The following is an 18,109-nucleotide window of genomic DNA, read 5'->3' on the forward strand; positions in this document are numbered from 1 at the left end:
TAGCTTATTTCTGTTTGAACGTGCAACAGGGTGCAATCATATCCGCACGTTGTCCACACGTAATCTTTAGCCTTTGTTTGAAAAATTAACATTATGCAAGTGTTGCGATTGCGTGTTTAGCAAAATATTAAATGCGCCTTTGGATTTTTAATATAATCTCAATATATTGTTTTATGATGATTCAATAATGATTCGCTTAATGCTAAGGAAAATATATGTTTTAAACAAGTCTAACTTGTCCCACAACTTCAATTATGGGGCTGTATCAATAGGTTTTCCAGTGACAAGACAGCATCTTCCCGTTACAATCATGCGATAAAAATGATGGGTGTGGTCTTTAATAATAGGGATTATGGTCGATTCTTATTGTGCAGTTCAGGGGACACAAATTGTTTAAATACTTTTCTTGCGTCTGTTATTCGTAATACATTATTTATGTTATTCCGGTATGTTATATCCATCCCGTTTTTTATTTGAATGTGAGAAAAAGAAGACATCTATTTTGGCAACCGGTTTGACAGTGGAAATAAGTGTGCAACAAGACTGCCGCGTACGTCCTTAAATAATTGGGTTTCAAACGTTTTAATTCGTTTTAGCAACTTCTAACTAAATTTCTTAATCTACATTAAAACGTTGTATTGCAATAACCGTTTGAAAAGAGACCGAGAAAGTGTCCATGACTTTTACATATACGCAAAAAGAATTTTTAAAAAATGGACCGTGCTCTGTGAAAACGGGGTTTAATGCATGTGCGTAAAGTGTCGTCCCAGATTAGCCTTAGCAGTCCGCACAGGCTAATCAGGGAAGGCACTTTCCGCTTGTATGATATTATTGTTTCAAGAAAGTCTCTTCTTAGCAAACATCAAATTTAGACGGAGTGTCGTCCCTGATTAGCCTGTGCGGACTTCACAGGCTAATCTGGGACGAACCTTTACGCACATGCATTAAACATATCACGCCCCATATGTATTCATACGAATTAATACGTTATTTAGTTAAAATAATTTAAAGAACGGTTGTCACCAGACGCTTGGACAGGTTTCCACATTATTCCTCTAATATGTTTATACCATCGTCAGGTCATTAACACACACATATATACATGTATATATAATAACCATAGAATTCACACATGGATTGTTTCGACTGAATAAAAAAAGTAATTGGTTTATTTTCATACAATGTTTTGTTGTCATTCTAATAAAAAAAATCTACATAAGAAATATATATAACATTCAACATCAAGTACGCACAAAGGTAAAAATACGTAATTGGAATTATTTTTTATATAAAAGCTCCTATACATTCTGCAACAAAGTATAGTCCTGGAAAACTATACAATAACATCATCATACAACATAATTAGAAACTTTTGTCTGAATATTTTAGTCTCCATTGTATTTGAAACATCGTTCTGAAAATACCTCAATTAACATTTTTGGGTTTTGAGAAACTCATCATTTTATTTGTGATTTTCATGAGCTCGCAGTTTTGTTTTTATTCTTGTTGGACCTCGTTTTGCTGCCCGATGCGGATGCATTACTGCCTTGGGTAGTGTTTCGTGATTGTCCATATGATGCGCTGTAAATAATTAATATGCATTAATATCGCCCTATTGATGCAAAAAGTTATCATGTGCTTTATTATTTCATTGTCACATGGTACCTTTTTGCACCAAGGGGGCGATTTACAAATTAAATTATGCCCTTTTTTCATTGCTTCAACATATTTATTTCCTAAAGATATATTGAACATAAATTGTGATGTTTGATAGCATGTATACCACATTAACTTGTTATGACTAATAAAAAAGTAAAGCTGGCCTTATTAGCAAAATAACAATGAAATAAACATGCAAGCCGTGTCATGCGAAAATTTGTATTATGCCATATACGACCAGCGAAGCTCCAAACCATTCCGTATATTGGCACATATGCGACCAGCGTAGCTCCAAACCATTCCGTGTATTGGCTACCAGCGTAGCTCCAAACCATTCCGTATATTGGCACATATGCGACCAGCGTAGCTCCAAACCATTCCGTATATTGGCGACCAGCGTAGCTCCAAACCATTCCGTATATTGGCACATATGCGACCAACGTAGCTCCAAACCATTCCGTATATTGGCGACCAGCGTAGCTCCAAACCATTCCGTATATTGGCGACCAGCGTAGCTCCAAACCATTCCGTATATTGGCAACCAGCGTAGCTCCAAACCATTCCGTATATTGGCATATATGCGACCAACGTAGCTCCAAACCATTCCGTATATTGGCGACCAGCGTAGCTCCAAACCATTCTGTATTTTGGCACATATGCGACCAGCGTAGCTCCAAACCATTCCGTATATTGGCGACCAGCGTAGCTCCAAACCATTCCGTATATTTGCACAATCTGCTCAAGACCAACACCGACCCCTAAAAACCATGCGGGACTTTATCTTGGACAAAGTTACTGCTTACCAGACTGAGCGATTTCGAAGGCTGGTCTGGAAGAACGCTGATGGCATAAGACCCATTTTCGCATGACGCGGTTCTTATGAATGATGTTCTTTGAAACTTGGTTTATAGTTAAAAAAATAACTTTAAAAATGCACATACGTTGATTTTAGATTTACATGTTTTTAACTTTTTTTCAAGTGGACGAATGTTATCAACACAACTCAAAACTACCTACCACAACTCTATTTCATATCGTCCATCAGCACCATAGCTGTAGTCACCACGTTTTCCGTTGTCCCAACGCACCTTAAATACATTTTTCATACATTAGTTGAAAACATACTTCGACCCTGAAAGTAATATAAAGCGACTCTAAGAAATACATGCCTAAAATGTACTAGCATAATGGGTCTCAATTGGTTTTGATAATAAAAGTAGTATTCAGATTCAAACAACAACATTTAGAAAACACGTATACATACTCCGTCGGTAAAAACAAGAGGCCCATGAGGGCCTGAATCGCTCTACTGCTACAAACACTGTGCAAGTTTGGAAAGAATAAGATGGAAACTGTGTACTTAATCGCGCAAACAAGGAGAATTTTCTCAAATTCAAGGGGAGATTATTGTGTACTTATTTCTCCGATACTGCTCATATTCAATAGGGTTCAAGTCCTCATTGATATAAAGATACTGTGCAAATTTGGAAATAATTGGATGAAAACTGTGGAATTAATTGCGTAAACAAGCGGGATTTCAAAATGTTCTCATATTCAAGGGGCAGTCATTCTGGACTTATTGCTTCGATATTGCTCTTTTCGAACAAGGGCTGTTTGTAAAACATGCATGCCCCCCGCCCATATGGGCTGTCAGTTGTAGTGGCAGCCATTAAGTGAATACGTTTTTGTCACTGTGACCTTGACCTTTGACCTTATGACCTGAAAATCAATAGGGGTCATCTGCTAGTCATGATGAATGTACCTATGAAGTTTCATGATCCTAGGCTTAATTATTCTTGATTTATCATCAGGAAACCATTTTACTGTTTCGAGTCAGTGATCTTAACCTTTGACCTAGTGACTTGAAAATTAATAGGGGTCATCTGCCAGTCATGAGCAATGTACCTATGAAGTTTCTGATCCTATTCGTAAGCATTCTTGAGTTATCATCCGGAAACCATTTTACTGTTTCGTGTCACTGTTACCTTGACCTTTGACCTAGTGACCTGAAAATCATTAGGGGTTATCTGCCAGTCATTACCAATGTACCCATGAAGTTTCATGATCCTAGGCTTAAGCATTCTTGAGTTATCATCCTGAAACCATTTTACTGTTTCGAGTCACTGTGACCTTGACCTTTGACCTTGTGACCTGAAAATCAATAGGGGTCATCTGCCAGTCATGATCAATGTTCCTATGAAGTTTCATGATCCCAGGCGTAAGCATTATTGAGTTATCATCAGGGAAATATGAAGTTTCATGATCCTAGGCCTAAGCGTTCTTGAGTTATCATCAGGAAACCATTTTACTGTATCGAGTCACTGTGACCTTGACCTTTGGCCTAGTGACCTGAAAATCAATAGGGGTCATCTGCCAGTCATGATCAATGTACCTATGAAGTTTCATGATCCTAGGCCTAAGCGTTCTTGAGTTATCATCCGGAAACCATATGGTGGACGCACCGACCGACCGACCGACCGACGGACCGACCGACATGTGCAAAACAATATACCCCCTCTTCTTCGAAGGGGGGGCATAAAAAAGGTTTGAGTCCTCATCGATACAAAGACACTACATTATGGACTTTATGCCCTGTTTTCTCAGAACGCGACTCATATATATTGTTGTATGTATTATCTAGGTAAGGCGTGCCACTTAAAATGGCAGGCGAATAATAGCATATTTATTGTAGATCATGAAAAACATAGAGAAAAGAAACATAGTCAAATACTGCAATTAAAAATGTAATACAATATATTAAACGTACCTCTGCATTTGTTGAATTCACGCGTATCACGACACCCTCGATAGAACCAGATAAATCTTGTGACCTAGCGTCCCGACCTATAAAAAAATGAAACTAAATGTCTAAAATACAATTGACAAACAATACAAAACTTACTTAAATATAGAGGCTCAAAACGAGTGTAATTTCTAATTAAATACGGTTTCTCCCAATAAAGCCAAATTAAAATAGTTTAATACTTGGTTTCACCCGACAGCCGACCGCCATTTTCTCTCTAGGCTTTAACTCACGAGGCTCATCCACGAGCAACACGTCGTATTCTCCCACACCGTATCTGTACTGGGCTGTCGTGTTATCGAAATCCCATGTAACCCAAACTTTATAATCTGAAATAATGATTTGCGTTTAATGAAATAAAAAAGTATATGTACTTGAAGTTTCTACAAAAAAAATACACTGTTTCAAATTCATATAACCAAGTGTTATTCGCGGAAATAATACGCATTATTATCAAACCATCTTTTGAGTGTCCGACGACGGTTCCCGGTCCGAAATTGTCTTGGTCATCAAACATCCAGTCAGGACCTCGGCGCACGCGGGAACCAATGCAAGGAAATTCGTCGTTTTCATTTTCAAAATAAGCCGTACTCTTGCTTTCGTGTATTTGACCTAATCGTGTCATCGATTCAAGACGAATGTCTTGCATATCCTCCTAAACAAATATGTATGGGGTTTGATCACCTATGTAAACATTTTTTTAGATATTGGACATTTACAATTACATGAGCCTTTCATCAGACCATTCATCTTGTAGGTGTTAGTGATGAAATACAATCATGAATATGGATATCTAGATCCCTTTCGTGTTTGCCGTAAGATTATATAACAAAAAGCAATATTTTTCGGAAATCTTTAAACCCTCATTTTTCTAAAAAACTAATCATTGTAACAGGACATAATCCCCCAATTATTAAGTATGCTACGAAGAACTATGTCTAGATGTTGGCGAGAAATACTCTTTAAATAAAAAAGAACTGACGAATACAAGTGGAAGAAAGTAAAATTAAACCACTTCATTTAACCCGTTTTAGTATGCTAAAATAAAATGGAGAGGTATTGAAAAAGACGTAGCAAGAATACAAACTTCCAATGACAAGTTGGGGCGGTGTGGTATTAATCTAGTGAGATATGTGTTTTATATTAAACATAAATTGTTTACATAGTCCTCCGACGACTGCATATTTCCACTTCGCATGGATGATGATTCTTCGAACAACGTTGTTTTTGTCTGGAAAAAAGTAACACAAAAAAGAATTCAGCCATAAAGGCAAATAGAAGTTCAATACGCTAAAACAAATAATTAAATTACAATATGAAAACCGCAGTGTCGCTAAATAAGTCTAATGACAAAACACCATAGCTATGACTCTGAAGCTGGTGTTCGATTTAGATCAGGTGTTCACTTAAGACCATGTGCGTTTCAACAAAACCATTTCACAAAACAGTGAACATACTCATATTAGTTAACTCAATCATGAAGGCGTTCAATGGTAGGACTGCTGGCATTAATTAAAAGTGAAAAGTTGTAAACAGCTTATAACTTTAGTACCATGAGTGTTCATTCTTAGCCAACAAATAAGCCATGTCTCACAACTTTTTAGTCAAAATGTTTACGTTGTTGAACGAGGCAACGGGGCAATTTTAAATACAAAATAACATATTAAATCAACAAGGTGCTATTTATACCATATGCACCAATCACATTTTAAATACCATGATCCCAATGTGTAGTTCCAAGACTCCACGAGACGTTTGTAATGCTTGACATGCGTTTCAATTTTAAATTCAGAATGTCGCGCGGTGTCCATTCAGTAAAGTCGTTCAGTGCAAACATAAATATATGTATATAGTGCAGGTAAAAATATTCAGATCTGATATCAGAGTAGTTGAATGCCCAAGCCTCAACGAAACCTCTCTGCATATGTGATAAAAGTTTTTTATGTCGATTGACGGTTGTAAAAAATGCATCTTACACAAAGCCAGGTTCTCTTCGCCAACCTTCGTCCATCTTGGTAGCCAAAAAGCTTCTTCCGCCCTTCGGAAGCCGTGACGAGTTTCAAAAAGTCCTTCATGTATAAAAGATCGATGCACAATCTTGAGTTTTCACAATACATTGTTGCAAACACATTGATTTTACATGATACGGGTTATACACAAGACAAAAGGCAAAACGTTTAGATGAAAAATGCGTTAGTAAAATACGTTTCACAGCGAACAAGACTTGTCCACAGTTTGTTACAATAGATAAATTGTATTAAGACAAGACAGAACATTCATTCACTGACATGCAATAACTTGTCACATTTATAGATCACGTGGTTTAATTGTTGTTATGTTCGTTACAGTGTTTGGTGAAAAGTATTTACATTTTTTTAACGCAATACATTTCTGTTCCTGTCATCAGCATGATCAAGGCTTAGTAGATATACTGATCAAGCTGTCAATTGTAATATACTTTACCTTGTCATAGTCTCCAACGCCGACGAAAAATACTGTCGCACCTTTCTCTTCGATTTCTTGCAGACATCCTAATATTGACGTCATCGTCTGTAGTTAATATTCAAATATTTATTTAAAACTATACGCATACTGTTTTAATAAAATATATAACACACATGGCACAACCTGTGTAAACGAAAGGTCAACAACTTAAAAAAAATCAAATACATATTGTTACATATTGCAAGTTTACCTCATCCTTTTTTGTCTGGATATCGGGACCGCCTCGCAGGCTCGTTTCCGTTGGCTTGCCGTCGGTGATAACAATAATTCGCGGACTAAGTATGATATTGCCTGGTGTACTTGCAGTTGCTTTTTAAAAACAAATTGATATTTTATGATTATGAAGTAGTTTTTACTTCTTAATTATACATGTTATCGTTCTATTAAATAATACCATCGTTCAACATCATCTTTATTCTGTTCAATGTTGATTTGAAAATAAACAATGAATGTATCAAATTGTGTTATAAATGAGGACATGGGTTATTATTTCTTACACAGGTTACAGTTACATAAACTTATTCTAAGACTACATGTGTTTAATCAAGACCTTGCACTTGAACGTTTATATCGAAAGCATTTGCCATTTAGTTATTGCACGTGTGAATTCAAAAAGTATGTCTAGTACAATTATATGTACCTCTGCAACTCTTCGCACCCGCTAAGCTAAACCAAAGGCCTGCGAATAGAGGACTTGGTCCGCCAAGTTGAAAATTTTCTGCAATGTATATATTTTAATGGTAATTAGATAATAAGAGGATACTTTATGAATCGGAAAATTCCATCGAAGTAAGCCTTAATTACTAACATATATTCTTTATGTTTTATGCATACATGTAGTCAAATTAGTGTGCGCCAAGTGTTACCTATTTTGTCGCGAACGGATGCGTAATTCGCAGTTGCTAAAATTTGATGTTTCGTCTCATGCCCAAATGTTGCCAAACCCACATATTCCTGATGAAGTCCAATTGGCCCAAACTGGGTCAACAACATTTCCAATCCTGTACACAGAATTTAGGATTAATGTTACAAAGGAAGCAATAAATGTAAATTACACTATCATGTTCGTTAAACAAGTGCATATTTGCTGTCTATTATGGGCAATGAATGGCACTACTTTTACATCTAAACTTTATATTAATTATGTCAAATGTTTGGATCAAAAGGCTGTAAATATAAATAAAACTACAATATCGTAAACTCTTTATTCCAAACTTTATCATGAGGCGTATTAAAGAAAAATATTTTTTCACCAAATGTTGTTTTCGAGAAACTCGTGTTAAGGAAAAAAGTTGCTAACGTGTAAAACCAATCATGATATAAAATAATAACTAATATGCACCCTCATATAATTTAATAAGTACACCCGCGCATGAATATGAATTCAATATAATAAAGCAAACAAAGAGAAGTAACTTTACTCCAGACCGTTAAAGATATGATGGCTTCATGCAAAATGACATCGTATTTATTGATGATACACATTAAGGAATATGTGTACACATTTTAACCTTTACGTTGTTTGCTGCTGCTTTTGACGAATGTTTCATTAAAGAAGTATTTGGTTTTAATACATAATCTCAATGTTTGTTTCTTACGATTTCGCTAGTTTGCGTGTTAGTACGTGCAAGTTACTGTTTCCTTTCGTCAAATATTTAAGAAATATCTTTAAAACATAAGGTCCCGACCATAATTATTAAACATATTTACAATCTTGATTTCCTTTTTATCAATAGACGCGTCGTCTACAAATTATCATTTCATGCGTGTGAAAGTTGTATACTACAAACCATTGAGAAAATCGTTGACAAAAGTTTTGGCCTGCGACCAGGCGTTCCCAGAAGCCATGCTCTCTGATATGTCGAGACAGAGAACTGTACGAATGGTTTCTTCATCGCTTGTCAATTGATGTGCTATGCAAAAGCATAAAAAATACAAAATTAACATTTTTACAATATTTCATCTTGAAATTTTTACCATTAAGTCGCTGCAATATTCAAATCAAATACACCACGTACATAGATTTGTACGCTTTCATTCATCATGTATTCCAATATACACAAGCTTCCTTAGTGTAATATGTTGTTTGCGTTTGGATGATAAACTCATACATACATGTAGTTGTCGGTATTGTACTAATATATCACTTACTTGAGCCTAATTTATGAATCTATATTTCCGAGAATTCCAAACCAACTGTTAATTCAAGGTGCTTAATAAAATTGGGTTTCTTGATTTTCAATTTAATATTTTTATTATATACATAATTGCGTGATTAATATGTTCATTCAATGTAATACAAGGTTCTAGTCATTTATACAGTTCATGTTTACATCCTTACTGTATGCAAAAAAGGCCTAAACTTAAGCAACTCATTGGGCAGAATAACGCAAACAGTAATTTGATATGTTAATAGCTAAACAGTATCATGTATTAATACCAAATGATTTTATCTAAATAATTTTTGAAAAAACAGGGTTTGGATTTAATTATAATTCAATAAAAGTATTCGGATTATACGAGTCTGTTCACACATTTATTTACATAATATATAAAATGCATATAAAATGATTCCTTACATTTTTCAAATAGGGCCATGTGTACTTGTTTATGATAATAAAGTTGTTTTACCTTCCTTTCGCACATTCTCTGCCAAATACTTCCAATAATCACCGTCGCCAAACACGTGATCGGCATGGGTTTGTCGAATAACGTTTTGTCCTTAATCATGTATAAATAGAGTGATTTGTGTTAAATTGTTAGAACAAAACACTTGATTGGCAAATATGTATCTCAATTTGTAATAAATAAGCATGTATACTATTTTATTGTATTTTGACATATTTTAAATGTAGATTACAAGCTAACCTGATGTGTTAGCGGATTCAGTTGTTGATGCAATTTGCCTTCTGGAAACATTTTCTGTAGATCTTATGAAAAAAAAAGCATGCGAACATTTAGAAACATCAAACATGCCCACCCATAATATATCAGGATATTGTTTAGCAACCACGCACATATTATATAATTCCTGATTGAGAAACGATTAACAAATAAGTGCATATATAATTACATATAAACTAAGTCAAATCTTTGTGTGGAAGTAAACATTGTAAATATGCATTAATGTTTCGCCACCTTTAATGCTATATATTTTGTATCGTATTTATGCACAATCCATTGTTCTTTTTTAATTTCAATTTTGTTGTTACTATTAAGTAAGTCATTTTTCATGAAACCGATGAATTAGTTTTTGTATGATGTTATAATCGTTCAATACCTTTTCCCTAGCGCAGATTTGTTTGATGCCATAGTTTCATTGCCGGTGTGTTTTTCGCTTACGTTAAGCGGGTAATTGGAAGATTCACCGACACGAAACACTGTTCCATTAGTAGCTCCGCCTGAGTGCTCGCGTACGCCCATATGATCGGCATTTCCTCCAACCGAGGATGACACATTAGTTGAATTACCGTTTAAGCTGCTTGGCAAACCTTCATCGTCTGATTTGCTGTTAACAACTTCCGTCTGTTCGGAATTGTCACGTAGAGCAATTAACGACTGTCTTAATTCATCAATTCTTGTTTGAATTTGAACAAATCTTGGCTCCTCTGTTTCCTCGTTCTCGGGGTCAATTGCATTGATTTGCAATGCGTTCAGGCGCTCTTCAACAGTTTGAAAAGCTGTTGCAAAAAAAAGAAACTCTGTTGATGGCATAATTCTTTGAATCATTGAATTTAAACACAAACGAATGGTTTTTGTTATGTGTATACTCAAAATTGAAGTATAGGTAATAATGTATACACACCTTTCCTTAGTTGTTCGATCTCTGAAGAACTGAAATATACAACTTTCACAAATTGAGTTTTATGGGTTTGCTGTAATGGCAATTCACTGTTATTAATCAACTGTTGTAAATATTGAGTAAGAGGTGATTATGAAAACTATAAAGTTTACAAAATGGTTTGTTGAATTTTGATAACAAAACAGTGTACACCATAGAGATGTTTCCATAACAAACGTTAACTTTAATGACATATAAGTTGACTGATCAACTACGCCTACATAAAACGTATAACCGTTATTATAAGTTTTCTTTAAGGACTATTATGAAATAAAAGTATTGGCCGTTTGAGTGAATGTAATAACTGACCAACACTCTTTAAGTTGTTTTCGTATTTAAGGTTTACTTTCTTTTCGATATTTTATCAAATATATGACACTTCTCACATTCAAAGAATTATTTACCTGTATTGGTATGCTTCGAGCAGAACAATTTTTTAAGTTGTATTAAGATGTACGTATTACGTTTAACATAAAAGATTAATCAGAGGACCAGAGGACCAGACGAGGAGTTTCGCGCGTACATTACGCATGCATAACTCACAGCAACAAACAGGAAATAAAACGTTTGTGTATATTTAGATTGTCGGTAGATCGCGAAAATAGCGGACTTAAAACATAAGCCGAGATAGTGCGACATGTAAGGTCAACGTTTGCAGTCGTTATATGTAAAAGCTATGCACATTAAATATTTAGAGTTGTAACATTAGTGTTGTCCAATTAATGCGTTTTATGTAGAAGTATAACAATTAAGTCTGGTCCTCTTTAGAATGGGTGCTAAAGTTTTAGCCCCCATTTTAATATCATATGAGTACCGGTACATCTTCCTCATAAACATTCTTGAGTAAATAAACATAAATGTGAGTTGACATTTTTCGAAATAAGCGACTGCGTTCAGTTCAAGAATGTATATGACCACTTCACACAGCTTGTCGAATGATAATATGTTTTTATTAGGCGTTAAAGCATTTGCTAATAGAAACATATTGTTCAATGCATGGCATAAAGCGCACCCAAAGCAGATTTACTTAAATAACACACCAAACAACCCGCCTCTTATAAAGTGCATAACTCACCATCAATTAATTCACTTAGTGTCGTTAAAACTTACCATGTACAGTCTTCTCCACATCCTGTTAAATTGTCCAACCGTTTTAATATGAACTCCGTTGTAGTTTTTATCTCTTTGATATCAGCCATATTCTGGAATAAGTTTAACAGTACATATTACTCACTTACAGCCAATAAGTTATGTACACGTGGTGATTACCTTTTATTATTGATTAACGCATTTGAGTCCATGTCAAAGGTTAGGTCCGTGTCAATGTCAAGATGAGGTAAGGTGTGTCGAGAGTGTTTAAAGATGATATCTGTGTGAGTATGAAAGCTTTTGAAGCAAGACGTGCCGATTTAAGACAAAGTGCGCCATATCGGATTAACCAATAGTTTCGAACTTCTGATTGAAAAACATTGCTTTCCGACTCTTTCAATTTATAAGACTCACAGCAGTTATTTTCATATCAAAGATATATTTTTATGATGATGGTGTGCCAGTTGGATTGTATTTCTTCCATACTTCTATGAAAAGAAAATTGCATAGACTTCCCACACGCCATCTAGAAAATACTGGCAAGTTTGCCATTGATAAATGCCTTTCTTACGTTTTAAATTAATCTCATAATAAATCTAATTTGCTTTGTTTGATTTTCGTACAAATTTAAAAATATATGCGTTACGCTTCTAAAATCCCTTCTAACAAGTCTTATCTATACCCTAATTTTGATACAGAACAAGCCAATCAAAAGATAGACATAGCATATGTTATTGATGTTGTTTTGATTATGCAATAGAATATCGAGCCGTTTAGAAGATATCAGTAAACATTGAAGTAGTTTCAATGTACAGCAAGGCACTTTTGTAAAACAGAAAGACCTGCACATTCTAACACGAAGCCAATGGAACCAAGTTTATATCGCGTTTTTATGAAAAGCGTTGAAAGTTATTACATGCAAAAATGCGATTTGGGAGGTAGCGTTTTTTACAATAAAGCAATTGTAAATTCTATTGATCTTGTGTTTTTTTAAAAGGAAACTGGTTGTATGTTCCCGTCCGTTCGTTAGTTCGCCAGTAAGATGTTTTTCTGAAACCGACTCAATGCGTCTAAAATGAAGTATGTTTCCTACACAGCTTTTATATTTAAATGGACTTTGTCTATGTAATCCTGTAAACCCACATCACAAGGGATCAGTTCGGCCTTTACATTGGCACACATCCAAGCCGCATCATCTGTAGTTGCTTGTAAATCGGTCGGGTCTTTGCAAAGGCAGAATTTCATTTATGAGCCGTATTTTTTGGTGTTGGATAATAAAGTGCGAAAATTTAAGTTTTCACTAACCTTTGACTAACATTTGGCTTTAGGCATATTTAATCCAAATTTATACTATTATTATTAAAAAAAATACATTACACGTGAAAATCGCATACTAATTAAGGGGTGGGGCAATCTAAATAACCTATACTTGTCCTAGGACAACCATTTAGGAAATTTAACTTGTCCTTTTATGAGCTACACTTGTCCGTTTATGTTCATATAAATTATAACGCATTTACTGATTAATGTAAAATATTGTGGAATAAATCAAAATGAGTATAATTTGCTTGTTTCAGTTACATGTTTTTTCATGGGACATTCTTTAAAGCAGTATATTACAAACAATATAAAGACTTTCTCAAATTATTAATCTTGCAAAGCTAATGTTATGAAAACATGTATTGCACATGCAGTATTGAAATCTCAAATACTTTTATTTTGTTGCATTTTCCTATCAAAGTGTGTCAAATTACTAACAGGGTCTCATTAAGTTGTCACATAAGTTTTCATTTCTCTGTCACATACTGTGCAGTAGACTCAAGCAGTTCCATCATAATCTAAGCAATTAAAAAAACGCTCCATTTGTACTGTTAGAGTCGTTTGAAATAACACGGTAGACTGTGTTTTGTTTATCTTAGTTCTATACTTTCATTTCCATATGATTGTAAAAATAAAGAATCAACCAGTCTATACACTGTTTAACACTCGGGCAGAATGTCGAAAATGCGGTGCACGTTCCTTTTTTGTGGGCCGGTTAACTCCGTATTTAAGCTTGATTGCTCCGCAAATAGCACTGACAATGTAATCTATAGTCAACATCCGGATTTATAAAACTTAATTACGGCTTATATTTTTTGTATTCCTCAACCCTATTTTTTTTAAACTGGTTGTCCACGGACAACTTAATTGAAAAAAATCAGTTGCCCAGACAAGCAAATGTTCGACTCGGACAACTCGGACATTTGATTTTGCCACCCCTGACTAATACATTGTATTGTCAGTTGAGCACAAGTCAACAATTTGATATTTGTGTCAGTGACTCACACAATTACGTAAAGTCATCATCACTTAAATCAATCTTCCTGCTTCTCCTCTTTATCATCATTTTAAGCAGCAGCATAAACCTCACAATCACCACCACTATTATAATTATCATCATCGCCCTCATCATAACAATGTGTATAACCATGAAGTTCAAGATGATGATGAGCAACAGCAGAATCTTCATTAGCAGTGAAAATTAAATCAGAAGCAGCAGCGTCAGCATTACTATCATCATCATGATCATAATCCACTTCCTCATCATCACCATCATCATCATCATTATCATCATCATCATCATCATCATCATCATCATCATCATCATCATCATAACCACCATCGTCATCATCATCATCATTATCATCATTATCATTATCATCATTACCAATTCTATCTCCATGATCACCGTCTTAATCATTATCATTATTTCGGAAACCACATTAAAAGCGTGATTTCCACATGGTTAAACCCACAGCAAAAGGTGAAAATATAGTGTTCCGATCTTCATCATTGCTACTCATCAAAGCGATCAATAATGCTCTAAAATATATATATTAAAAAACACACGCATTTCGCTTATTTTATATGCTTTGAAATAAAGGCAACCAAACTTTCATAATTAATATAATTTCTTAGAAAAATGTTGTTTTTTGCACATCGTGGATATTTTATTTATTTTAACAACGTACAAACAAGGAAAATAATCATAAGATAGTGCCACTTTTATTTGCAGTCGATCCTCGTTAAAAAAGCCTAATCTTAATTTCATATAAGATATATGAATAACGAATTACATGGAATCATCAAATCAACCATCAAGAACCAAGATTAAGACATTATTATACCAGGTAGAGTGAAAAAAGTTATGTATTAAATATGACAGAAAAACAGAATGTACTACAGAATGATGTACTTGCGAGAAGATATTTTCTTCAAAACAACACGATATGATTTAATTCATTTTCAGTAAACTATTTGTCATTGTTCATCAAGTATTAGCTATAACAATTGAGATTTATAAAGAAAATTAGTGTCGTTCCTTATGGCTTTGATTGGAAATTGGTTCAGGTGTTTTGATTTAAGCTGCTTAATTCCATAAGGGGATAGTACATCGAACAATACACCGATGATTTCCTTTGGAATATTTTAATAATGTTTTATACATACAGGTACATTACAGAAGCATTTATAATAAATTACCTGGGACTCCATGTCTGTTGATTATCGCGTTCAATAAGTTATCGAAGTAGAATGAGATGTTCTCCTTAATGTTTATATCACTTTCGATTTATATCACTTTCGATTTCAATGTTTCATTACACTCGTTGTCCTATGCCACATTTAAGGTAATCAAATTACGATTAAACGAAGATATTAATTGTGTATCCCGATAAGTTTCCTTTAGTGATCCACAATGTTACACAATAAACGTGCGTTTCGTTTGAATAACATATTCCAAATGTTTACGTCAGTGCATGATAAAACCAAATAGGATGTCAGACAGAAACTAAGCATTGGAAAACCTGGTTGAGTCTATAGTTAGAAAAATCTATTTTTACTTACAATCAAATCATACTGGTATGTTTTCGGTTTTCCGACTTGCATATATATAGCTCGCAAATATTAACATACACTTACGCAACTGCAACCTCACTGGGTGTGATCTGACATATGTCCCATGGCTTAGCAGTCACATCCCAGTGACTCACCACCTGGTACTGCTGGTTCAGAAGCTTGACTCTCTTATTATTGTAGTCTGCAACCAGGACCTGTCCATCTGGGAGAGCACATATGCCTGTGATATAACATGAATATGAATCACTTGGTATTCTCACATTGTGCACAGACTTCCGCTGGACGTTAAACGCCTTGCCTGACTTTCCTAGCTGAGTCAATGCTTGCTGTATTATATGCTTACATTTTATGCTGGCTATAAGACAGAGCTCCTTATTATCTCCAATTTTCTGAAAACTTTCGTGGAATTGTGACAAGTCATTGTGAAGAGTGGTGCATTTATGGATAGAACTTGTAACTGACCCTTTAATTCTTATAACTTCATCTTTCATCTCGTTAAGTTCCTTCGCAGTAATGTTATCGAATTCATTCACGATAGAAACAACATTCCTACACATCTCTTCTTTTAAATATTGCTCATTTCCGCCTGATGTACCCACATAATTATTATCACATTCATCTATATAAGTATTTAAATTGCCACACATTTGCTCTATCATAACTTCCATAATTATGGAAAATAAATACATAACGTTAGCAAAAACGTATCGTTGAAACTCCGTTGCCGTATGTAACAGATGTAGTTGCATTTGTTTTTACCTTCTCTCTGCTAAATTCGCCCGTATCCTCAGTTGTGTTTGTTAAGGTTTGAATTAACGCGTCAAATCATGCATATTAAATAGGTTGTTTTTGTACTTTACCGTGCTCGACCCCAAAATAAAAATCGCTATATTGTTGGTTTTCAACCGATATCAACCGGATTTTCAGTGATATCCTCAATGTAAACACGTTTTCTTACGATTCTGCCCATAGATTTAGCTATGACCGGGGACTTTAAATAGGGTGCCGTTTGTCCGGGTATACAATTAAATCGGGTGCCAATTTTCCGGGTCGACACATTAACAGGGTGCCAACCGTCCGCGTATGCAAAAAAACACTGGGTGCCGTTTGTCCGGGTTCCGTTTGTCCTACAATCACTTACGCCTACAATCATTAGCAAATTTTCGTTGTAGTTTTGTAGTAATGATATTTTCGCGGAAACAGTAATGCTGAACATTTGCCATGCTCTGAAATATCCATTTGTTGCATCTTTTGATTTTGACGATTTAAAAACCTAAAAATTATAAAGCGTTACAAACGCGCAATAATTTGGAGAGTTCTATTGTTATCGTTATATTTTATGACACTATGAGGATTGCTTTTATAAGTATAAAATACACTTCTTACAGTAATGACCGATTGCTTTGGGTGCTGGACTTTTTCTCCAATGATCAGTAATTTGAGACGGGTTTAGTTTTACTTTTTTTCTTAAATTGTATTCTTTTTTTATTGAAATGTTAACATTTATCTATTTAAAGCGATTAATCTTTTAATGCATTTAGTAACAAACTTCAATGCATGACGTCAAATTCTGTGAAAAGGTCCTTTTAATCTCTATTACGATACACACGATTTAAGGTAGCGCACCCCAATTGATTTCCCGCGATTTATTTTACAATCATTGCCGATCTTCAATGATCGGTTATTTCCTAGTGATGCATTTTATTTTTTCAAACTTCGAATTTTACGTAATTCCTTTAGAATAAATTATTTCACAATAAATATTGACTTTGATCCAAATATCATCTCAAAAATACGATTTCGCGATTTCTTCAAAGATCGACGAGCCTTTTACCTGTTTACTTATGGATATCTAATTTAAGCTGACTCTTAAATGAAGTTGTCGTGGCCGAGTGGTTAAGGCGATGGACTCGAGATCGTTTAGGGATCTTCCCGCGCAGGTTCGAATTCTGCCGACATCGCATACTTTTTGCGACGCGTTTTATTTCTTTTCTAACGTAATTTGATTTAATATAGCATATAAGCTATGTTAATTGTTAAATATGTTGACATTTTTATGCGAATCCTTCAATTTTTAACATTAAATCAACGCAATGGCTAATTTGGGTGATATACTGCTGAAAATACGAATGATGCATGTTGCATTTTTATTTTTATTTCAAAAAGTAAACGGTACATCTGTCTATTTCTTGGTATGTTTGCTGTATATAGTGTTTCTATAAAAACTAAGTTTAAAATATAACTTAAATGATACTATTTTGAATTTTATGACACTTTGTTTTTAACCGACCCTATTTTTACTTGGCTGAAATGAC

At 34.6% G+C, this 18,109-nt stretch overlaps 1 protein-coding gene across 1 annotated transcript; it reads right to left on the reverse strand.

The window, feature by feature from the left end:
- Nucleotides 1–1,151: 1,151 nt before the first annotated feature.
- Nucleotides 1,152–15,741, reverse strand: LOC127879087 (uncharacterized). Its single transcript, XM_052425695.1, has 18 exons — nucleotides 15,420–15,741; nucleotides 11,919–12,010; nucleotides 10,773–10,801; nucleotides 10,248–10,647; nucleotides 9,836–9,897; nucleotides 9,599–9,688; nucleotides 8,758–8,880; nucleotides 7,834–7,968; nucleotides 7,608–7,685; nucleotides 7,158–7,276; nucleotides 6,926–7,012; nucleotides 6,439–6,531; nucleotides 5,625–5,693; nucleotides 4,922–5,117; nucleotides 4,645–4,791; nucleotides 4,427–4,503; nucleotides 2,677–2,747; nucleotides 1,152–1,581 (listed from the first exon to the last, which is right to left on the reverse strand). The coding sequence occupies exons 1-18, from the start codon at nucleotides 15,429–15,431 to the stop codon at nucleotides 1,476–1,478; spliced, it is 1,986 nt and encodes a 661-aa protein (XP_052281655.1). The 5' UTR covers nucleotides 15,432–15,741; the 3' UTR covers nucleotides 1,152–1,475.
- Between the last annotated feature and the right edge of the window lie 2,368 nt (nucleotides 15,742–18,109).

The sequence above is a fragment of the Dreissena polymorpha genome, chromosome 4, assembly GCF_020536995.1.
Source record: "Dreissena polymorpha isolate Duluth1 chromosome 4, UMN_Dpol_1.0, whole genome shotgun sequence".
Taxonomy (NCBI): Eukaryota; Metazoa; Mollusca; class Bivalvia; order Myida; family Dreissenidae; genus Dreissena; species Dreissena polymorpha.

Bases quoted from the DNA above. Each gene is read 5' to 3' on its own strand.
- LOC127879087 (XM_052425695.1), bottom strand. The intron at 5,118-5,624 runs GTAAACAATTTA...ATATTTGTTTAG, and splicing joins TGCAGTCGTCGGAGGACTAT to GAGGATATGCAAGACATTCG. The intron at 1,582-2,676 runs GTAGGTAGTTTT...AATTATTTACAG, and splicing joins CGATATGAAATAGAGTTGTG to CGCATCATATGGACAATCAC.